General features: G+C 39.5%; 1 protein-coding gene across 2 annotated transcripts in view; it reads left to right on the forward strand.

The window, feature by feature from the left end:
• The window catches only part of ASIC2 (acid sensing ion channel subunit 2), a 514,307-nt gene that overhangs the window by 374,907 nt on the left and 115,251 nt on the right, over window positions 1-24,149 (forward strand). For both annotated transcript variants that reach the window (XM_072111115.1, XM_072111114.1), the window contains exon 2: window positions 19,676-19,826. In XM_072111115.1, the coding sequence (XP_071967216.1) occupies window positions 19,676-19,826 (151 nt within the window). The remainder of the gene's footprint in view (window positions 1-19,675; window positions 19,827-24,149) is intronic.

Genomic DNA, 24,149 nt, shown 5'->3' on the forward strand with positions numbered 1-24,149 from the left:
ACACTGGGGCAGGGGCTGGCTGGCTATATACACTGGGGCAGGGGCTGGCTGGCTACATACTGAAGAGGCTGTGACCAATGCATTTCCCACCCTCGGCTTATACTCGAGTCAATAGGTTTTCCCAGTTTCATGTGGTAAAATTAGGGGCCTCGGCTTATACTCGGGTCGGCCTATACTCGAGTATATACGGTATATAGAACGCTACTGTATGCGTAAGTAAGCTCTTTGTATTCTCCTATGGCTATTTTCTAGCCAAGTATCAAAGCACACTACTATGCCAGATGAGATGACACTGAGTTAGTGCCTAATTGAAATCCAACCCCTACTAAATTTTCCCACTTCGGTCTTTGCTATGGATATGTGTGCCACTAAGAGCTAAACACAACGGTAGCAAGTCCCCCTGCTAATTCCTCACAAAATGGTACTAGATGCAAATTAAAATAAAAAAAGTAGAACGTTATTGTAGCCCTAAGAAGGGCTGTTGGGTTCTTTGAGAATCACTCCTGCCTAACAGTAAGCTAATAGAACACCCTAACGCTTTCCCTGACCAGCAGCAGCTCTCTCCCTAGCGGCATCCAGACACAGAATGATCCGAGCAGCGCGGGCAGCGGCTAGTCTATCCCAGGGTCACCTGATCTGGCCAGCCAACCACTGCTATCGACGTGTAAGGGTACCACGTCATGCTGGGTGGAGTGCAGAGTCTCCTGGCTTGTGATTGGCTCTGTTTCTGGCCGCCAAAAAGCAAAACGGCGGGAGCTGCCATTTTCTCGAGCGGGCGAAGTATTCGTCCGAGCAACGAGCAGTTTCGAGTACCCTAATGCTCGACCGAGCATCAAGCTCGGACGAGCATGTTCGCTCATCTCTAATAACAACCTGTCCGCTTTGTATTTTATCCTGGCTTCATACAGCAATAGTCAGCACTATGGCCGCAGATCCATAGCCCAGCTAACCTCCCCATAAGGGCAATAGTCATGCTCTTCCAACAGCTTCCAAAGCTGGAACTACTATATACAGGAGAAGCAGACGATACCACCCACTGCTTAGTGGCTGTACTGGGGTGTTTCAGCTCCCATCACTAGTCGATAAAGCCATCTGTTTCCAACTTTATTTACTGAATAACTCCAGTATTGAAGGTGGCTGAAAGTTTATAGTTGTGGCTGCCAGACATGATACACCCACTGTTCTGATATTGAAGACCTATGAACATAAAAATGCCCAGTTAATTTAAAAATATAAAATATATCTCAAAGTAAGACTGGACAGTCTTATACTGCGCCGACTTTATCAAAGTGTCTAATGCTAGATGATAAGTCTTGTGTTGGATGAGACTATCCACTCATATTTTGTACCTCCTATTAGATAGCTTAGTTTATGCCAGAAAACATTGCCAAAATTTTGGCCCACCGATTTCTCCTCACATAGTCACTCCTCTTTCTTAGATCCAACCTGTTTTATTGTGCTAGTCGTAAAAGTGTCAAAATTCAGTTTCTTCCAACCACATCCCATCTGTCAACAGGAACAATGAGCAGACTTCAAGGGGGTCAATTATCATTAGGCAGCTCCTTGGCACAAATCTGTATGTTTTTGGAGCTCCACTGCCCATCAGATTCATTAAAGTGGCTTTGGCCCATTAATTAATGTTTTTATGCACTAATTTCATTCTGTTTTTCCTTTTAAAGTCCCAAAAAAGTCCCAGAATGCATAAAAAGTCCCAGCACATAGACCAGCAGGGGACTGGAGTATCTGTGAGACTTTTATGCCACTTTTTGCAAACATCCCAAGTCATGAATCTGACTTGGTACGGTGTTGTGCTAGAAGTAGATCTAAGTGGACGCCAGAATAATGAAGAGGTGTAAATAGCCTTGTGAGACTTTTTTAGCAGTGAAAAGCCCCCAAAAACTTCAATGTGACTTTTTGAAACTTTTTTACGCCAAGAAAGCCCAGGAAAACCAATGATAAATAACCCCCATGTGTCTATTATTTTCATGACAAATTAGGAAAATGAATAACTAGTAAGAGTGAAATAGCAGATGAAAGTGATGTGTACAATGCCCGGCTAGGCTGCTGGTAGGTGGGGATATGCTGCTACTTATTAAAAATGGAACAAAAATGAGGGATCAAAGGCAGACATCAAATGGCCGTAGGGTGTGTTTGTTCAAAGGATGGCTTGCTGTGCGGTCTGATGGCTGCGTCTAGCAGAGAGGTTAGAAATGCCACTGTCAGCATCTTATTATATGTGCTCCATCTTCATATATATATGTATCTTTATTTATATATATATATATATATATATTTCAGAAAATCATAATATAGTGGACATACTAAAGTTGTACTAATTTCACTTAGTCTTGTGTCAACCAAAAAGCCTTCTTTTATCTAAGAACTTAGTTTTGCAGGACATTTTGTTCAGAGAGCCTGTCGGAAATGATTTTGTCACTGCAATACAACTCAGTTTATATTGTGTTTACTGTTAATGAATCTTTTGTAAATGATTTAGTGGTATTTGTGTCTGAACAGTAACTATAGAGTGTCTTGTGTGTATCTGCATGTGTCATACATTCTACATTAAACTAGACACTTACTTTAAAATATATCTACCATCACAAACAAGAATAATAAACCAGGGACACTCATAGATCCAAGCACTGTGACTGTGGTAATCTTCTTAAATTAGTCATCCATGATATCCTTCCTTTTAAAAGCAACTTTTAAACCCCTCTGTGCTGTAGCTTCAAAGGCTATTACACTGTTCATGACAATATCTTCCCCTGTTCCCTCTGTACTTCCCCTCTCCATCTGCCTGCTTTAATCTAACGGCAGCAGCACACAGTGGGAGGAGGGAAGTGCTGCTTCACAGTGTAACAGTGTGTGAAGCTGCAGCACCAAGGGGCTCTGGTAATGCCCCCAGAGCCCTACTATCTCATTAGAATAATTTTTAAGATTGATTGTGGAAAGAAAGAAGGAGGCCATGGATAACAAATATAAAAAGTTTACCACAGTCACAGTGCCTGGATCTATGAGTAAAGACATTTAATCCGACTGATTCGGACTGACCGTGGGATTAAACTTTCAAATTGTGTTGCAAGCCCAAGCACATAGATGCACCAGGAACTCTGAACTTCGGTGAACTCCAGTGGCCAGGTAAGTAAATGTGCCCCTGTGAGTCCGAATGATGGAGCAAATGGTATGTTTGCCTTTTCCTTCCCAGTTTCATTCCTACAAGTGTTGAATAAACCAAACATTAAGTGGCTTCTCTCCCGCCAGCCCATGAAGTATTCTTTAATGTAATCTAAAAATTAAGGATTCGTATAAATAGATTGAGAGCGTGGGCTCTGGAATTAGTGATCAGAATTAAGATTCTAGCCTCAAGCAGGGGAAAGTAAAAAATAATTCCGAATAATTCTGCATTTATAACATAATGAAGAGCTTTGAGGCAATTAGATCCTGGCATTGATGGCCACTTAATATTTACTGCATAAACCCTAAAAAAATAGGAGCCTTGGATTAGCGACACCATTCTCTGATTTACATACACATTTTATTTTCTCTTCCAGGCTCATGAAAAACCATCAAACACAACAGGAATATTTATTTCTTTATGATTAATGTATTAGTTATTCAGGTTTTTCTTGGCACAGAGAGAACTACCCTGTGCATTGTGGTTATATGTTGATAATGTTGTAGGTAAAGCTCTCATGTGACTTATTCAATCCAATTTAATGATTTTGTGGATGAGGTATTATTACAATGTCTCAACATGATGGAACGCACTTAGGAATACCTCTGCAAGGGAATGTCTTTGACATCTATTGTGAAGACACAAGATATACTCATCAAGATCTGAAAGTGAAGGGGGAATTGTCACACAACTTCTATACTTGAATCTTTCCATAACTTCAATAGACCTAAATAAGGCTGCACATGCAAGGCCATTTCTACATTCAGTTAAACAACAGTACATACAGCAGACTCACCTAAAGGTTTATTAAAATATTCTCTACTCACCCCTCCTAAGTTCTCTTCACTTCCAGGCACCTTATTATATTATCATAAGCAATCTTGTGTAAAGGGCCCAGCAGTAGTTCCTCTAATGGCGGCACACATGTTGTCAAAAATACTTTATAGGACACACTGCACTTCTTTTATGACGGACCACAGACTTGTAGGGATTGGGTAGTAGGCATCCCAAATCTGGTTTTGAACTGTGGGTTGTCAGTCTAGGATTGTTACTATAAAATGAAAATCCTATTTTTAAATTTTTTATATTTATTGAATCCTAATGAAATGCCATGAATATTGGATAAATACCTGAGATGAATCTCCCCATAACAGCTTGGTTTCTGCTTTCTCCAACTTGAACACCACTTGGGCGTGTCGGGGTGGTGAGCAGGGCGGGCCAGGATGCGAAGCGGTGGAAACTATAGTAGAAAAATTTGGCAGTTCCAATCTGGCCTTCAGGCCTGGAACTAGTGTTTGAACTAGCGGAGTTCGTGACCATATCCACTAAGAGGCCTGTGATGTTGATATACCACGATATTATAAGGCCTTATTGAATAAAGTCACCGGAGGGAGGGAATTTTAAGACTAATTTATTTCCCCTGGTGAATTAAGGTGACATGGCCTTAGTTAGTCCATGAAAATATAGCCTGCACATGGACAATGTTTCTTGGGCCCAAATCAGTCATGTGAAACAAGTAAACCAGGTTCAATGATTAAAATAAACATTCACTTTTTTCCAAAACACAAACTTTTTTCCAAAGTAAGGTATTAGGAAACACAACATTGACACATTGTTCAATGTTGAACAACACTATCACATCATGCAATAAGATATACAATAGATTCCAATTTTTGGGGGGCTACATAAGCAATGCTGACATGATATGTGAAAATCGAATCCAGGACAATAGAGCTAACTTCCTAAGGCAACACGTAAATCCCTTAAGAGAAATGAAAATAATTGGCTACACAATAATTCCCAGATACAAACATGACCCTTTCACCAGGCCACATTTCATGCATTGATCCCTCTTTAGTTTTTCTTACTGGTTTACCACAGAGTAATTCATTCAGGAAAGTAAGTGCCTGCTGTTAACCTGGACTGTATTAAGTAATTGATTCTTAATGTGCTTTCTTAAGTCACTAGGGAAATATGGTGGTTCTCTGCTCAACCCGGTCACACTGAACAGTGCATATAATATCACTCAAAAACAAATTCATATCTTCTCCGACTTCTTAATCTCAAATTTCAATGAGTTTAACTAGAATAAGAAGAGAAAGCTACTTAAATTGCATAAAATGTGAAAAAATAGTATCTTCACGGTACTGAGGTTACATCGTAATTCTCCTTTTAACAGACCTGTGCAGGAATCAGTAGTTCAGTGTGTACATTAGGAGTAGCATTGGTTTTTTGTAATTGATGTGACGTGTAATCTTAATTTTTCAACATCTCTTATGTCTGAAGTCTTTGTGTGTAATTTGCAGTTAGCTCTGGTTTAGGGAGGGGAGACCTAGATAGTCCCACCCACTCTACCTATCAATACATGATGTGACACCTCACCAAGCTACTGTCCATCTTATTTGCAAAAAATTCAAAGGGGAGGAGAGAGGATGATAGACAAAGTAAGTGGAAAAGAAAGCACTTTGTTCTGACAAGGTCTATTACAAAGTTGATTATATTCACTTGTATTATTGATTTATACTAATTTTATGGAAACGTTATTGACCTTAGGCTACAGTGACATCTTATTTTTATGGATGTATATATATATTATTTACAGTAAAAAATTGCAGCACTCAAAGAATCAACTTCCAAAATACTGTGTACCTTTATACGAGTGACAAGTGAACGTTTTAACCCCTAGGATCTGGAGTCTTTCTCAAGTCTTTCTCTATATATATGCCAGGGAAGCTCCTGGTGTATACGCTGAATGTACCCATACACCTATACTGATAATGCCTCAAAAAACATGCAGTAAGTTACATATTTCCATCCTGCTTCCTGCTGCTGAGCCACATATATGATCAGTGGAAGCCATAATAGCCTATACGGGGCAGATGCAATAGTATTGCATCCACCCCTGGCCTCCACTCAGCATGTGCTCTGGGAAGTCTCTAGTTATGTAACTGTACAGGACAGTGACATCACTGTGGGAACACCCTGAACATCTGCAGTAGCCAATCACTGACAACTGCCGATGTTCACTCTTCCTCCTGCTTTCAGACGTGAGGGAGTGGAATCATATAATGTATCCCAATGTATATGGGTTCAGACTGATACCTATTTGCCTCAGTTTATGAAGAATTTCCTAAGGTATTGCCTTGTACCCTCCTATTGCCTTTCACATATGATTAGGTTAATACTAGTAAGACTCTACTCTAAAAATTGTAATGTTTTAACATATAAATGATGGTAAAAGAGTTCCAAAACCTATGTCGTTCATTATTTCCTCAATGTGTCATCTCCCGTAGGAATGGCAATCTTAATTAGGCAGCCGGTCACTTGGAGGGTCTGTTAATGAGCTGCTCACAGCATTAAGAAGAGCTGGAGTTCTAGACACTGTCTGCTTGTTTCTAATAATGGCTGGAGATTATTTATGACTTGTCTGGATAGATCATTTACTAGTCAATGCCTTGAGGAATGTGCTAGGATTAGTAGTGCAGACAGGTACAGAAAATTGTGAATATGCTACAGACAGTATTTTTTTTTTGTAATCTGGACAAAATAATCTTGTGTTCTTTCCTTTAGAATAAGTAATAGACAAGGGTTACTTATCTAGCATCAAAACTAGCAATTACTAGTAAACTGGTAAAGGTCCACCTATGACCTATTGGGTTGTTTTCCTCTATGAATCTATGAAAACAGAACTTTCCTTTCTGAGGACCAGACATCCCTGTTCAATGATCAAACTGTTGATGGCTACCAAACAGCTTGTTGAACTTTGCTGAATAAATAATATATAATAAATTATTCGAAAGTATTGCAGAAATTCTTTCCAGCACACAGATGGACAATAACATCTTCTTTTATACCGTAAAGTAAAAATATACACCAAGTGTTTACATGTATGTCCACTTCGAGTCTTCGACCAATGTGTCGACCAACAGTTTGTAGTCAAAATGCGTCGGAATAAAAGAAAATTTTATTGTCCATCTGTGGGCTGAAAATAATTTTTAGGACATAATTCCATGCACCGTGAGGGAAAGGAGGTAGCAGATGAGCTGAGTATTTAATTATAGGGAACCTGTTATCAGAAATTGACCTAATAAACCACTACCAGTATGTTGCCAAGCAGCTGAACACCTTCCAGATCATGTTTCTTTCATGACCCAGTCTGGTGACATTATCCAGAAATTCTACTTTGAAGTGAGACGTAAATTAGTTGTCAACGAGGCAGAGATTTTAACACTGCATCCTGCAGTGTCCCTGCATCCAGAGGCATCACTAACCAGATCTCCTGATTTATGAATCATGGTGTCAGTCACTAACCAGCTCCCCACCTTGACTTTAGTGTTAAACTCTCCTCCTCCTTTACTTTATACACCTATCTTCAAAGTGGATTATCTGAATGATGCCAACATTCTGCACCATGAAAGAAAGAAAAAAACTAGAAGGTTTTACGCTGCTTCACAATATTCTGTTAGTGGTTTATTGGGCCAATTGCTGATGGCTGATGTCCTTTAATATCTACAATTAAAGAGTAGTGTTGAACCAGGACCCAAATCTGAACTTATAAGTGGGTCCACTTAGAAGTTCAGGTTTGGGTCCTATTTCATCCACCATTAAGCCCTGTGAATGGTGGCACCGCTCATCCTCAACCAAACTTTATCAGCTCCACTCATCACTATTAGTGTCAAACATATTTTCTTTTTTTTTTATCAACCTGATGTTTGTTTTAGACTTTAGGAGGATGTTTCCAGACCCCCCAAAAGAAATGTGTACATTTTAACTGAAAAAAAATCAGAGTATACTAATATAAAACATTATGATAGATTAAAATACTACAGTGGCCTGGTGACATCACAGGGAATGTCCAAAAAATGTTGCCCATGCCTTTATTAACCACAGATAAACATAACCCAGCCTCAGGTCATATTCAGACTCCTATTTACCAAGTAGAATCTGTGGCTGACATAGTAAAATCTGTGGCTAAGCCCCCAGGCTACGTCTGGGTTATGGCCCGGGTGAGCACATGGTCATGTGCTAGGAACCTAAGTCTTGGTTGCACATTTTGCACTTTTGCTTTATATTTTATTTGTGGTTTCATCTCATCATCCTTAGGTTTACTTGTTATGAATACAGTAGTGTATGTTGTTGTATGGGGAAGATTATGGTACACTTAATAATTCAGGTACATAAAATGTGCCAGAATTGAAACCTAGATTTAATCCAGCATCCTGTCATTAGGCTTCTTGAAAATCATGCTTGATATAAAGGGGGCTGCCTTACAAGGTAACCAATTGTAGCAATGTTTTCTTTCCCCCATCCTGGAAATTTTATTTGCATATTTCCCAGAATCCCCTTGTGGGGGGTCAAAGGCTGTAAGTTTCCACACACCTGTAAGGCAGCTTTAATTGGCAAAGTCTCTATTAGGAGAGTTCTTACTTTCCGACACTATACAACCTAAGACCGTTTCCTTGCCACCTGACCCACTTTATTCTCCACCCTACTTTGCCAACTTCTTATATTCTGTAAGGGGAAACAGTACCATTTTTTATTTCAGTACATTGTCTTGTGTATGGTCTTGTGCTACCAAGTGCTACCATCCAAGTGCTACCATCCTGCTTTATGAGTTTCAACATCTATTAGATCACTGTCCATCAGGTATCTTAGCCTCTTACTCTAAGAACCTGTCTCCCCCAGAGGTTGACTGCCCTACTTATTTATCAGGCTGAATACTTGACAACCTGTAGTGAAAACATAATGCAGGAACAATTTTACTTTTACATTTTCATACAGATTTTTATTATTTTCTAAGAGCTAGTGACCAAGAATCTATGATTGGGGACATTATAACTCTCCCAGCTTCTTTCAAAGAGCGTACAGAATTTAAATGGCCCCTAGAGCGAAGTATGATGGCTAAGAGATGATATAGTCATTAGAAAAGCCCTTTATTGAGCTCTGGTATATTTCTCTTCACCTCTAGGGAAATTTCCAGCATATAACTTATTTATTCCTGGTTCCCATAATACGGTGTGTTTTCTTCTACCCTATTCCTTCCTCTAACCTTTCTATTAATCCCATTTCGAACATTTACAGTTGAAGTTACCTTAAAGTTGCCACATTTTCTACTCTTTTTCCCACTGCATTGAAGTTTTTGTTATAAATCTGTAGTTGAATATCATCTTCTGGCTTCCCGGGGGCTCCATCAAGGTGCCATAAAATAATCTTCTGTACTGTATTTTGTTTAATCTATTAATGTTCTGTGTGAAAAGCAATTTCATTTGGCTATTCTAGCTTTTCTCTGGCTAGACAATGTTTAATTCTTTTTCACAAAGGTTGACTGCTCTGTAGATGGATTGAAATAACCGCAAATGACTACAAATCATTAATGGGCGACAGAGAATTTGACAGTTTAAATTATTCTAAAAGCTCCAATGCATCTTTTGTCCCGTTCACAAACCGTGGGTTTATCCTGGTTGTTGGTCAGATGTGATTACAGGATGAGATCCCTCCTATTTCACTGGTGGGAGCTTGTCCAGTATATCCATTACTTCCTGCTATACATATTCTTATATGATTAAGTCTTAAACATTTCTATTCATCCAGATAATGGAACGGCTTACCAAGTCCTAAGACCCTATCATTTCTTACACTTTCCTGTACAACTTGTTATTTATGAAGACTCCACGAACACTAAAAAGAAATTGATTAGAAACAAGTAAAAAAAAAAATAATGTTATTTTCTAATTTTTTTTTCTTTTCATAAAGGGTTTTTATACATTTCAGAGCTTTAAATCAATCCCCTATCCACCAGATTAACCCTTCATTGAAGAATGAACATTTTTGCAATGTTGTTGATTTATATAGTTACAAAATCGATACATTTTTGCAGACCCCTTGCGCATCTTCAACTTTCATGTAATATTTCAAGCAATTACATGAAAAAACAATTACAGTTTTTACTGGCACCTGGTCACACCATGTTCAACTAAATAAAACACATCCTGTTATAATGTGCCAGTAAAACTTGTAATCATAAAAACCATAAAACGGTCTCTTGTCAGTACACAAAATACCACACAAGAGTTGTGATCTCAGAATTCAATACATTTATACAGAAACAATAAACCAATTGATTGTCACTACATTTTTACAAGTGAATATATATATATATATATATATATATATATATATATATAGTGTTCAGTAATAAATTGCAAATGTTTCAATCCACAGAATGAAAGGGGATTCTGAGTTTCTTTGTGTGAATGGAGCTGAAGTTGTACATATACCTTACTACTCTATAAATTAGATTGGTGTAAGTGGCCGAGTCTTAGCAGCCCCATAGAATTGAAGAGAGTGTCTTAGCTTATGCAGGCCCCGAGTTTCTGATGCACTGCTAATGATCAGATACTTACCCGCTATCATAATAATAATAATTTCTTTATTTATATAGCTCGCACAGATTACGCAGCGCTGCACAGAGCTTACCAAATCGGTCCCTGTCCCCAATATGGCTCACAATCTAATCAACCTAGCAGTATGTTTTGGAGTGTGGGAGGAAACCGGAGGACCCGGAGGAAACCCATGCAAACACGGAGGGAACATACAAACTCTTTGCAGATGTTGACCCTGGGACTTGTCATGTGAATATAGGATAGGTATTGCTGAGGTTACCGCCCTTCATAAGGGTCAGTAAGGGATAATATACTAAAAAACATATAGACTAGAAAAGAGCAATCTAGAATATTGTTGCTGTGTCAATTAATTCACTTTTAAATACCAGACAATACCAGATCTAAAATAAAGACATGAAGATCTCTAAGAACTGTAAGTTTGAATCATAAAAGTTAACTCTCTATAAATACGAAAACACCTCATAAAACATCTTGATGATCTTCATGAGCCATGATACGTGTAAATCATCGCCACTTCAAGCGATAATACCTTAATGCGATACCTTATTGGGTTACTGAATGAAAAATTTGCAAACAAAAACATGTGGGTGATACACCCTGAAAAATGTCAAGTCATGCTTTATATTTGTAAAATCTGCCATTGCAGCTTATCCTCCCACATCTGATGTGTAGTAAGGCTTGTAGGTTCTAGTAGCGCTGTGGTAGATTCAGAAGTTCCTGTTTTGTTCTAGTCTTAAAGTGTTTTCTTTTTGTTACATAGAAGTGCTGGGAATGCCCTTTTGACAAACCTGTCTTTCTATAATAAAATAGTCTCTATTCCCCGCACAGATGGCTTCCCTGCCTGTCTCAAACCTTCCTGTGAGTCAGGCATAACTTCATATAATATGATCTTTCTGTCTGATCCTGATATGATTGCTTTTTCCCTGTCTCAGAAGAAAAATTGTATTTTCACTTCTCGGAAAGGCATTTTACGGGAGATGATTTTTTTTGTAACACTGACAGATAGCAAACTGTCAGAAAATTGATCCACAGGCGGTTAAAGAGTTAAGTATAGCATCTAAGCAGAAGCTTTAAGACAGCATTCAACATGTAAGAATTTCCAAATGAGGTGTTCCCTACATGCAAATTTTACTAGACCTCAAATCATCACCAAAAAAGGACTTTCAGAGCACAGAGCTAAAGAGGAAGATATATCATAGATAGACAGATACTAACCCGGTCTGCAGTCTATCTAGATATACTGCAGGAGTGTGTCCACCCTTCTTCCATACTATTTCATTGGCTTCTATTAACGTTCCAGGCCAATTTCTATGGCTCCTGGTCATTTAATGAGCCTTTCCCCTGAGCAAATTAAAGCTTATTAGAATGCTAGTCCTGGCATCCCTGTATACTGACTGTATGAAGAGTGAAGAAACTTTTTTAGGCTTATCAGGGGTGTAACTACAGTGGTAACAGCCATAACAGCTACTATGGGGCCAGCAGTGTCAGGAGGCCCCGGCATACAACATCTGCACTAACGAATGGAGAATGTGCACCATTATATACATATTATTCTGCACATCATAGGAGCCTAACAGTGCACATCTTCCACAGCCAGGAGCTCATACAAGATGTCGGGGGAGGGGACAGCAGGACTATGAAATTTTATTTCTATTTTGAAATTTTATTACTGTGTTGTCAGAAGCTATTGGGTTGCATGAATGCATGTGTATAAATGTGTGTGTATATAACTTTTTGTGTATAAACGTGGTGAACACTGCTATGGGGCCCTGCCTCTTCTAGTTACACCACTAAGGCTTAGCTACTATATTTGATTCAGGTATACTCAGTCAGTCAAAAAGGAGACTACTTGACTACTTCTTTAGTCTTCTATTGCTTTCTTTTACTTGTACAACACTACAGTACATGACCGCCTGATCTCCCAAATTGACCACAATTTGCTTCAACTATGGATGGATAGGCACACAGTGATCTAAAGCCTGACATCTCTGAACTCTGCCTGCCCTGCTCTTGACTTGCACCTGAATCCTCTTCTGCTGGACCCTGGTGGATCACGATGGTGCTTTTCAGTGGTCATCTACACTGAAACAATCTCTGGAGATGGTGATATGGACAATCTCTGGAGATGGTGACTTGGACAATCTCTGGAGATGGTGACTTGGACAATCTCTGGAGATGGTGACTTGGACAATCTCTGGAGATGGTGACTTGGACAATCTCTGGAGATGGTGACTTGGACAATCTCTGGAGATGGTGACTTGGACAATCTCTGGAGATGGTGACTTGGACAATCTCTGGAGATGGTGACTTGGACAATCTCTGGAGATGGTGACTTGGACAATCTCTGGAGATGGTGACTTGGACAATCTCTGGAGATGGTGACTTGGACAATCTCTGGAGATGGTGACTTGGACAATCTCTGGAGATGGTGACTTGGACAATCTCTGGAGATGGTGACTTGGACAATCTCTGGAGATGGTGACTTGGACAATCTCTGGAGATGGTGACTTGGACAATCTCTGGAGATGGTGACTTGGACAATCTCTGGAGATGGTGACTTGGACAATCTCTGGAGATGGTGACTTGGACAATCTCTGGAGATGGTGACTTGGACAATCTCTGGAGATGGTGACTTGGACAATCTCTGGAGATGGTGACTTGGACAATCTCTGGAGATGGTGACTTGGACAATCTCTGGAGATGGTGACTTGGACAATCTCTGGAGATGGTGACTTGGACAATCTCTGGAGATGGTGACTTGGACAATCTCTGGAGATGGTGACTTGGTGACCTCTCTTCGGAGAAGTCCAGATCCCAGGGCTTGTCATAAGACTAACCTGTAAGTCCACAACCTACTGCTTGTAACAAACAGATGTTGTGGATGAATTATGAGATCGGTTCAGAGCGAATCTAACTGCTTAATGATATTCAAAGTCAAATATAAATGGATGCCTGAGTGACTCAATCTTATGAAAATCACCCTCCCCGCAGAAAATGCACAGCAAATTCTGATTAAAATTATTGATCAGTGTTATAAGAATGATCAGATTAATTTACCTCTTTCATATTTGATGTACCACTCCCTAACAGGAGCAATTCATCCAAATCTTCTTTCCTTCTCCGGAAATCTATACACTATCCGTTTCATTCAACTTCTGGGATTATACTGTAGGTAAACACAACTGTTACATATTTTGTTAAACTGAAAGGTTTAGGGCTGCTTTGGGCCATCTACTTTAGTTTTTGTACTGAGGGGCTCACCAAGTATAAACTGGACCCCCAATAATAAACTATAACCTTCTGTAAAACAATGTAACCAGGAAACTGATGGACTTATGTGTGATTGATGAAAATCCTCCATTCTGACTGATGGTCCTCTAAATGATCCCTATTAACAGCTAATAATTAGGTTTTCTGCATATATATATATATATATATATATATATATATATATATATATGTACCCTGAAGTGAGAGCCACAGGGTTTATTATTAGTATATAATGGCTATAGATTCTCTGCCAGATAGAAAAGCATCCAGGAAATTGCTGCCATCTAAACCCCCTCCCTCTCGATACTTCCGCGTCTTAGTGTATGCATGCCTGGGTAATATTTAAAGGTAATCTATCATAATCCATCTTTCAAAGCTTTCAAAGATGAATGGACAGATTGAAAGCTGATCAAATGAAATTTATCTTATCCCACTTTATTCCTTCTTATTTGCCCATGCAATCCCATTTATCTATTCTATAAAGCTTTTCTTTATAATAGTATAACTTTTTCTTCAGAATTTTTATTTAATAGTAAGCATTGTCTTTGTTATCAGCATTGTCATTTAATGCAACAACAAACATCTATTTAGAGTCTTGTAATGTAAGCCCAGAGACTGCGCTGTTAGACACTGAATATAAGGGGCCTTCTTTGAAGCCTCAGGTGATATTTGAGATTTACCAATAGAATACAAAATAGTACAACACTTTCCTAACCCATGTGACCATAGTGTCTCTTTAGCCTTCCCTTTATGTCTATATTACATTTATTACTTCTGTGTTCACTGATTCATTGATGATATACTAGTTTAGACTACTTTTACACACATGTATGGGGGACGTATATTCGGCGGAGATATATATATGGCCGATATACGTCCCCATACACTTCTATGGGCTCACGGCACCATACGGGCACCGTACCGCTCCGTAGCCCGTAGAAAGATTGGCCATGTCCTATCTTTCTACGTGATACGCCGCCGGGCCCAATGTTACTCTCTGAAGAGGGGCGGAGGTGAGCTGCGCTCATCCCCTGCTCCTCTCCGCAGCGCATGTGTGCATGTAGCCTTAACCCGTATTCTGGGTTGGGGTGTATACTGTTCCTCAAATCAACTGGAATTTTCCAAACTCTTTATTTGTAATGAAGAGCAGATAATGCCAGCAGAATGCCCATCGCTGTGATTCATTGGTGGATGAAGAACAGATATTAAATCTTCCCTTATTAGCAGATACATATATGCCAGACTTTTACATTGAAGTGAATTAGGATAGGTACAAACTTAAAGTATTTTAATAAGAAAAAGTTCAATGTCTGCTATTTTGATCCTCTGATAGACCAGAGTAAAAAGATTCTGCCTGCAGTGTGAACACAGCCCAAAAAACGTAATTGTCTTTGTCATAAAGTAACCTTTCATCTGCAGTAGCCTGACACTCCCTCTACATACAGCAGTACTAATCCGGCTATGATGCTGAAATATCTGCATTACAGATTATTTCATTTATTTACTTGTTAATGCAAATTTAAGGCTTCTCAGCCATCTCCAGACAGAATTCCTCTAAAACTAACACTACTAAAAATGTGCTTGTCAGTTTTAGAGCCATTTAAACATGAGCCTTTAAGGAACAGAATATTAAAAAGATATGTGAAAATGTGACTGTAAAGTGCCGCACTGTGATGCAGAAGTCCCGCATGATGGAGAAGGAGCCATTGTTTCTTCCCATTAGTTGCAGGCTTTTCAATCACCCTGGTTCTAGTACATGCCTTTCTTATATTTCTTATGGTTTATGCCTCCAGAACATTACTCTTCTATCTTCCCCTTTGGTTATAATGTATTATTATTACTTTATATACCAGCTACATCTTCAATTTCAGGGAACCTGTCACCATTTACACATTAAACCCACAACACTCTCATGTAGATTATTCATAAATTTTTTAGCCTTACTGCCTTTATGTTAAAAGACTTACCTTTACAAAAACTAACAACCTTTATCTCATATGCAAATTAGTTAGAGCTGAGAAGCTGAAGAGGAAAGGTCACTTATGATGCTGCTGTATTTGGCTCCATAGCACCTAGAACCATGCTTCTTGTATAATGTGGAAAATCTTGTATCCCCAACTATCTATTTAACTGCTTGAAACAACAAATATGAAAATTTTGGATACGACCACCTCTGCTGGAGGGATCGCATAAAGAAACAAATAGTTTTTGCATATGAAATTGCCGGGAGTTACTGTATGTCCCACAGTCTTCCTGTGGCAATGAACGCTGAATATAGTTGGTCAGGTGGGCTCAATAGTGCATGTGTGGCAACTGCTGCAAGAGTGCAGAGGTGGTCATATCCAAGGACTACTATCTTTTTTCTTAGAGACTGGCTACATTTATGGGAAATTATCTGCACATAGGTAAATGTTTTTTTTATAACATGCAATTAAAGAAATGTAAAAATATATGGTAGATTAATTAAAATAAAAGTGCATGCCCAGATGGGAATATCCCCTTAAGCTCTGTGATATTGTTATAGCTATAGTATGATACACTCATCTGAAACTTGCCTAACACTTGACATTGGCTAAGATCTGGTTTATACTAGGTTATGCCCAAAATGCACAAGTTCATGCAAGCAGGTTCCCAGTGACTTCCATATGTTTTTAAACTTATATTAAATATCTCACAAAGTCATTTGCTTTTCTAACTCACTTATAGTTTCGATGGTAACATAGTTTTGTTACAACTGGTCATTGTTGGAGATAACATCTAATACATTGACCTAGCTGACTAAAGTTTCCAGCAAAAGATGTGAATGTGTGAAGAGTCATAGACATCCGTGTTAATCTCTGTCTCTGTACATACTGGGGCACAATAACTTACCCATCCAGCGCGATCCCCAAAAGTTCATTGTCCGACCGGAATGCACATCTGGTGCAATTCACTAAGATCCTGCGCCCGATATCCTGCATGTGTCGCTTCCCCGGTCAGGTCCGCCGGAGTTCACCTTCTTCTTCCCGGTGTATGTAAGTGCATTGTCTTGCGACACAAATTGAATCTTAAATCCCACACTCAGTTTGAATCAGTCGGATCAACTGCCTGTCCCCCGATACCTGTCGGATGAAAGCCAGCGCAGCTGCGGCACAATTTGATATCGTGCGACACAATCCCCAGTTAAATCATAGCGCGCAAATCACAAAAATTTCAAAACTCCAACAAAAGTGCTATCTGCGGACCCTTAGTTAATAAGCCCCACTGTATCCATTATATAAAACTGAATTTATATCAGTATTCAAAAACTTTTATATTTAATAACATAGTGAGATACCACTATATATATATCACAAATTAAACGATCATGGACAGTAGAGAAAATTTTGTCCTTTGCTCATCTTTAGCTAATGAGCTGTCAGAGTTCTCTCCTGCTGTGTCTGCAGTGCAACTTCCAATCACCAGAAACTGAACCAGAAGTGAGAACTTGTAGAATTACTTCAATATATATGGGCTGTAAATACAGTACAATAAAAGGGTTGTCTCCAAGAGAAAGACACTTTCAAACTGCAATAGTAATGACAATGAAGTTGATCACTAAGGCTTATTCTATTGATCAGTAAGTCTTCTTCTCAACTAAAAACACTACAACTCCTATGATGTCCCCATTAAAAATAAACATATGGATATGCATCATGTTAGCTTTGGTGACCTGACAAATCCTATAGATAATATAGTTTGATTATATTCCACTTTATAATGTACAGAAGATTGTTTGTCTCAATCTCATCAGTTCCTCACTGCAAATGTTTGGTTCATTGCCTCTGCTGATAACAGTATCAGAAACCTGAGTTTGTAGAATATTAAAGACAACCTGTCACCAGGAATGTCATTTTTAGCTGGTAACAGTTCCCAATAGCCTTTGCTCTGCTGATTTAAAAAATGCCTTTGCCAGCATTCTGAATTATGTCAGTAGTTTATATAAGTTTAACATTACCTGGCTCCCTGCTAGCAGTATTTGGTGAGTCCCACAGAGGGCAGCTGCACCCTGTGTGTGCTTATGACAGACTCCTCTCCTCCACACTTCATCCACCAGCTTCCTCCCCCCTCCCCACTTCCTGTCGTGTACATTGAGCAGGCAGGGGAGGGAGGGGGAGATTGTGGGGTAGAGGAAGAATGCATGGGGAGACAAAGGCAAACAGAAGCTGCAGCTGCCCCTCTCCCTGCCCACAGTATGTAATGGTTCCCAGTCAGCATAACCAATATGGTAACAGGTTAAGAGACACATACAAAAGGCTGTGATGATGATAAAGGTCCCTTCTGCGGATCAAGCAATCCCTTGGCCACTGGAAAGTTCATGTGGGGCTTGATAGGGATTATCTAGACAGTTAAACTAGAAGGTATGGAGTAAAAGATGGGGTATATTTTTGATCCAATTCCTTCCGAAATGCATCATGTCACCCATTGTTATAGCTTTCTAGTTGCTCTTGCCAAACATGCGCCACCATGTGCTTGTGGCGGGCATCTCTTGAGTGGTTTCTGTACTGCACTTATCATGCTCTGAGTCTGGAACCATTCTCTGAAATGTTGACTTTGAAAAAGCTCAATGACTTTGCCAATGATGAATCCTATGACGGAACATTAGATAAAGTTAGGAGCTTCATCCCAATGTTTATTGTTCTTCCTCACCAAATATGCCTTCTTTCCATGTCAGAATTTCTCTTAACATTTTATTGTTCAAGCCATCTATCCATTCTGTGCTGCAATAAAGAAAGCAGAGGAGATACAGGATGTCTTATCCTATAAATCAGGCCAATGGCGGAGTAATTTAGAAGGAAAGCCTTATCACTGAGGTGAGGGAGATGAGGTGAACGGGACCCAAAGGACTTTCCTTATGTCGCTCTGTGTATTTTGTATAAAATGTCTGTGGTAATAAAAAGCAATCATATATTTTCTGCTGTCGAGTAGCAGAGAAAAGAGGAGAAAATTAAAGAAAAAAAATCTCTCTGTTGGGAAATCCAAATGTTAAAGGGGCCAGGATGTGATTACAGATGAGGAGAAAATTGCTTCATCTGCTCTATACATGCTTCCGACAATTTTAAATTGAGATTGAAAAGCAATCTACTAATCTACAAAGCATCGTTCCACACACATTACCAGATCAGTGCTGCGGAAATTACATGTGAGCGGAGGGTAGGTCACATCCCTCACCCCATGCACCCGCGACGATGAATGAAGTTCTATCCTGTGGATTTGCATTGCTAACTTTGATAATTGTCAGCTGCTCGTACTGTTCTTCACCTGTGGTACCAGTGATGTCTCAGGGGGCCAAATTCATCAATGATATATAAGAACCTATCAGAACATTGCTCTGATAAAACTAAAGCTGCAACTTTCCCATGCAAATGTGCTTTTTTGATTGTCAATGTCACTTGTTTGGAATCCAGAACTTATCTAAAGACATATACAACACATACTGTAGGAATACTGTGTTAACCAGAGATGCCTATATTTCAGGTCATGGTTCTTTCCAATCATTTATTCTCGACAGTAATATGCGTTGACCTTGCAGTTGTAAAATAATTGGCTTAGCATAAAATATGACTTGTGTAAGAACATTAGACCATAGGCTCCACTGGGAGATTACAGCACTGTGCAATATGTAAGCAATATATAGAAGGAAATCTAATCTAGATCAGCCTCACAGCGGGAGAAGTAGAGGGCAGTCTGTCATACAGCTAGCTACATGTCTTGGTTTATCAATCTTTCATGAGGATGATAGATTAAATATTGTCTTTAGATGAATTATTAACACAGGTTCTCTCTCTTTGCTCCTCTTTTCTAGGTGTTCACAAGATATGGTAAATGTTACATGTTTAATTCTGGACACGATGGTCGTCCTTTACTGACTACTGTAAAAGGTGGAACTGGAAATGGCCTGGAAATCATGCTGGACATCCAGCAAGATGAGTATCTTCCCATCTGGGGAGAAACAGGTAGGAACCTACATGGAAAAATCTACAACACCCGTAAATTGATGTACAGGCGGTCCCCTGCTTAAGGACACCCGACTTACAGATAACAGCAAATTACAGACGGACCCCTCTGCCCACTGTGACCTCTGGTGAAGCTCTTTGGATACTTTACTTTAGTCCCAGGCTGCAATAATCAGCTGTAAGGTGTCTGTAATGATGCTTTATTGATAATTCTTGGTCCCATTACAGAAAATCCAGTTGTCACTGGTCTAAAAACATATTTTGTCTGAAGCTACAATTATAAAATATACAGTTATGACTTACATACAAATTCAGCTTAAGTACAAACCCAAGGAACTGCTTGTATATGTATTTTATTATGTAAGGCAGGACAGTGTACAAAATGAAGCTCATGAAAAATACTGATGACCTTGGACCTTTGGGGTAATTCCTACAATATCTATATGCTTATTTTAATGTTTAAGTGTGGATATTTTGTTTACTTCTGTAGAAACTCTAGGTTATATTTTCAAAAGGTTTTGAGTTAATCTCGACAGCAATTTACACTTCAAGAAGAACTAAGTACCAGTTGTCAAGGTTGAATTTATAGTAGCATTTATTTTCAAGGCTTGTCAGGATATTATGCATATTATATATATAAAAAACCTTCCGGAGCTCAACTGTTCCTGCTCTACAACTTTGCAATTTCATGGTGACCCGTTCCTTTTAACTCATTTTGTAGTTTGAGTTATCATTCTTTCGAGGACTGCCACCAGGAATTTCAGTGCGAATTTTTGTGTCACCAGAATGGCCAATATAGTCATAATGCCCCCTCTATAGCCAATATAGTCATGGTAGTTCCACAGTAGCCAATATATTCACAGTGCCCCAACAACAGCCAATAAAGTAACAGTGCCTTCACAGTAGCCAATATAGTCATAGTGCCCCCACTATAACCAATGGTAGTTCCACAGTAGCCAATATATTCACAGTGCCCCAACAACAGCCAATAAAGTAACAGTGCCTTCACAGTAGCCAATATAGTCATAGTGTCCCCACTATAACCAATGGTAGTTCCACAGTAGCCAATATATTCACAGTGCCCCAACAACAGCCAATAAAGTAACAGTGCATCACAGTAGCCAATATAGTTACAGGGACCCAACTGTAGCGGATATAGTAAGCATTCTTCTACAGTAGCCAATAGAGGCACAGGGCTTTCTCCATAGCCAATAAAGTAATAGCACCTTCAGATTAACCAATATAGTAGTAGTGAGACCCCACTGCAGCCCATAATTGCAATGCCCCCCTGTAGCCCAAAGTCACAGGGCAGTAACAGTTGTCAATAGTCACAAAGTCCCCGACAGTAGCTTTATAGTCACAATCGCCCCATTCCCCATAGTTACAGAACACCCCCCCACCCCCGATTGTTTTTTAAACCACATTTCCATAGGAATATAAGTGGGAATGATGGAGTAGATAACAGTCAGATTACTGATTGGCACATTCTGTATAGTTCACAGAATATTGAGCTGTTGTTGTGTTTCTCACTCCAGATACTAGGTTTGTGGGTAGAGGCTTAAACTGGGCATGGGTTAGGAGATTGAAAGCAGCCTGTAGGACAGCAGTTTACACATCAACAATTTACAATCGGCCCATCAAAATTCCTGCTTTATATCTCTGATATTGTAATTAAAATGCACTCCTTTTTATTTGTGCAGAGCATAAAAGTTATTTTTAAAGGACCACCTCCAGCTTGTTTGGCATTGGAAAATGTCAGTCCTCATTTTCTCAGCATCTCCCACTCCAAAATAGTAGCCCCCTATGATGAATTATTACAAGGAACATGCTTCATAGAGGTTGATGTTGAGATACCTGTTGTGCCTGAGGAACACAGTGCTTTCTGTCCTGGCATAACATCAAGGCCTTTCCATCTGTCCTTGGGATCAACATATTCAGGGAATGTACTATGTCTCCAGATTCCCACAGGCAGCGGCCCTTAATAGTAATTAAACTGCTCAAAGTTATCTTGTTAATTAGCATGTTAAAGCAAATTTTAGAGAGCATTGTACGTAAAGCATGGGGGGACTGGGGAGGAGCATTGAAATGTGTGCAGGAAATAGGGAATTGGTGTCTGAAGAATGGATTCAATGAGAACCATCATACCAGAAAATGCAAAGCTTTATTTGTACTTAGTCAAACTATGCCAAGACTATCAGCATGGCAGACAGAGAAAATGGCAAGGCTCAGTCACCATAAAGCATCATATATGCAAAAAACACAAGTTTCATGGAAACCGTTTTTTTCTTTTAATGGGTTTTGCTAGACCCTTATACCAGTAATGACCCTATACATAGGGTAAGTCATAAGTAATTGACAGGTGGAGGTACAACATCCAACCTACCTGCTGATCAGTTCCGTTATAATATACTTAGATCCAGAACAACACAGCTCCTTATGTCGAAGTGTTGTACTGAACCACAAGAGGACCACAAGATCATTGGGCTCTGGCTTTATCATAATATTGGACCCTAAAGATACAGCAGAAATCAACCTAATTTAAAGACTGTGGGGGAGATTTATCAGAAGTGTCCGAGAGCAGAACTGTTCTAGTTTGCCATGGTAACCAATGCGAGCTCAGCTTTTGGTTTCCCACAGATGTATATAACATTAAAGCTGAGCTCTGATTGGTTTCCATGGGTAACAAAAGCAGTTTTACCTCTAGTTTTAACTTCTGATAAATCTCCCCTGATTAGTCAATGTTCCTGGTGGATGATAAATGGGGATCCCATTGGTCTGTAGTGTATATTCCACCTGTCCATACAACGCTGCTTCTGCAGGGTTAAGTTATAATTTCAGGACAACATCAGTAGCTCAAGACCTTGTGTTTCAGCTCCCAAGTCAATTATTTGTAATTATATTATTGCAATAGTTTCTTTCTCTTGGTTTAGATATTAGGCAAAGAAAAAACGTAAAGCACTGATATTGTGCAGTGATTCTTATGTCTCCACTTTAAATGTATATGTGTGATATTACATTCACCTTCTTTGGTTGTGGGGTCAAGCCACAACCACTTTACATAGCTTCACGAAATATGGCTTTATTCCATGGGGCAGCCTCGGAAAACCCAGAGTAAAACAATGGGTATGGTATATGTAAAAGCAAGGCAGTTTAGCTCCAAAAAAATCCATTCAGGCACTCCAGTTCATGGAAAAAAAGACACACCTTTTATTTATAAAAATGGGTTTAAAAAAAAAACATACCGTTTATTCCGGCGTATAAGACGACCTGGTGTATAAGACGACCCCCCTACTTTCCTGTTAAAATATAGAGTTTAAGATATATTCGCCGTATAAGACTACCCCTAAAAAAAACAGATTTGAATTTAACATGGTCCTTTTTAAATTGAAATTCTTATGTCATGCAGGTATATTGCAGGAAAACTGTCGCTCATAAACATAAGGCATACAACAACAACATTACCATCGTCCATTTTACTGTAAATGTTACCATACTGTACTATAATACTGCCCCTTATGTCCAGGAATATAACCACTATGCCATATACCACCGCCAGCCCCCCCAGTATATATCTAGCCCTCCCCTGTATATAGCCAAACAACCACCCCAGTATACAGTCAGCCCCCCCCTATATATTGCCAGCCAGTCCCCCCAGTATACAGCCAGCTCCCCCTGTATTTTGCCAGCCAGTCCCCACAGTATACAGCCAACCCCCTGTATATAGCCAAACTGCCCCCCCCTAGTATACTGCCAGCCTGTAAAAGTATTCTGCTGAAATACCGTATATCTGTATACTGGGGGCTTGCTGGCCGCATGGCAAGTGGATCTCTAGAGCTTCTCACCTTTCCCACGATCCACCGAAGCTCCACTGCTACACTCCGGCCGGGGGTGACAGCTCATTGAGCACTGGCGGCTCACAGAATATGACGTCAGCCGCACGCCGAAGCCATATTCTCTGCGACGCCGGCACCCACGTAGCTGTCACCAGCGGCCGGAGTGTAGCAGCGGAGCTTCGGTGGATCGCGGGAAAGGAGAGAAACATTACCGGCGTATAAGACGACCCCAGACCAGACTGAAGATTTTTCAGTCTTCAAAAGTCGTCTTATACGGCGGTATATACGGTACATTAAATCAAATGATAAAATGATTACAATTTTAAAAACCCATTTTTATAAATAAAAGGCTTGTAATTTTTTTCATGAACTAGAGCACCTAAATGGAATTTTTTTGAGCTAAACGGTAGCACCAAACACTTTGCTTTAATATATTACTCTTGGTTTAAGAAGAAAGCATAAATGTCATGGGCACTGATAGCTAATAGGG

The sequence above is a fragment of the Engystomops pustulosus genome, chromosome 6 (genome assembly GCF_040894005.1).
Source record: "Engystomops pustulosus chromosome 6, aEngPut4.maternal, whole genome shotgun sequence".
In the NCBI taxonomy this organism is placed as follows: Eukaryota; Metazoa; Chordata; class Amphibia; order Anura; family Leptodactylidae; genus Engystomops; species Engystomops pustulosus.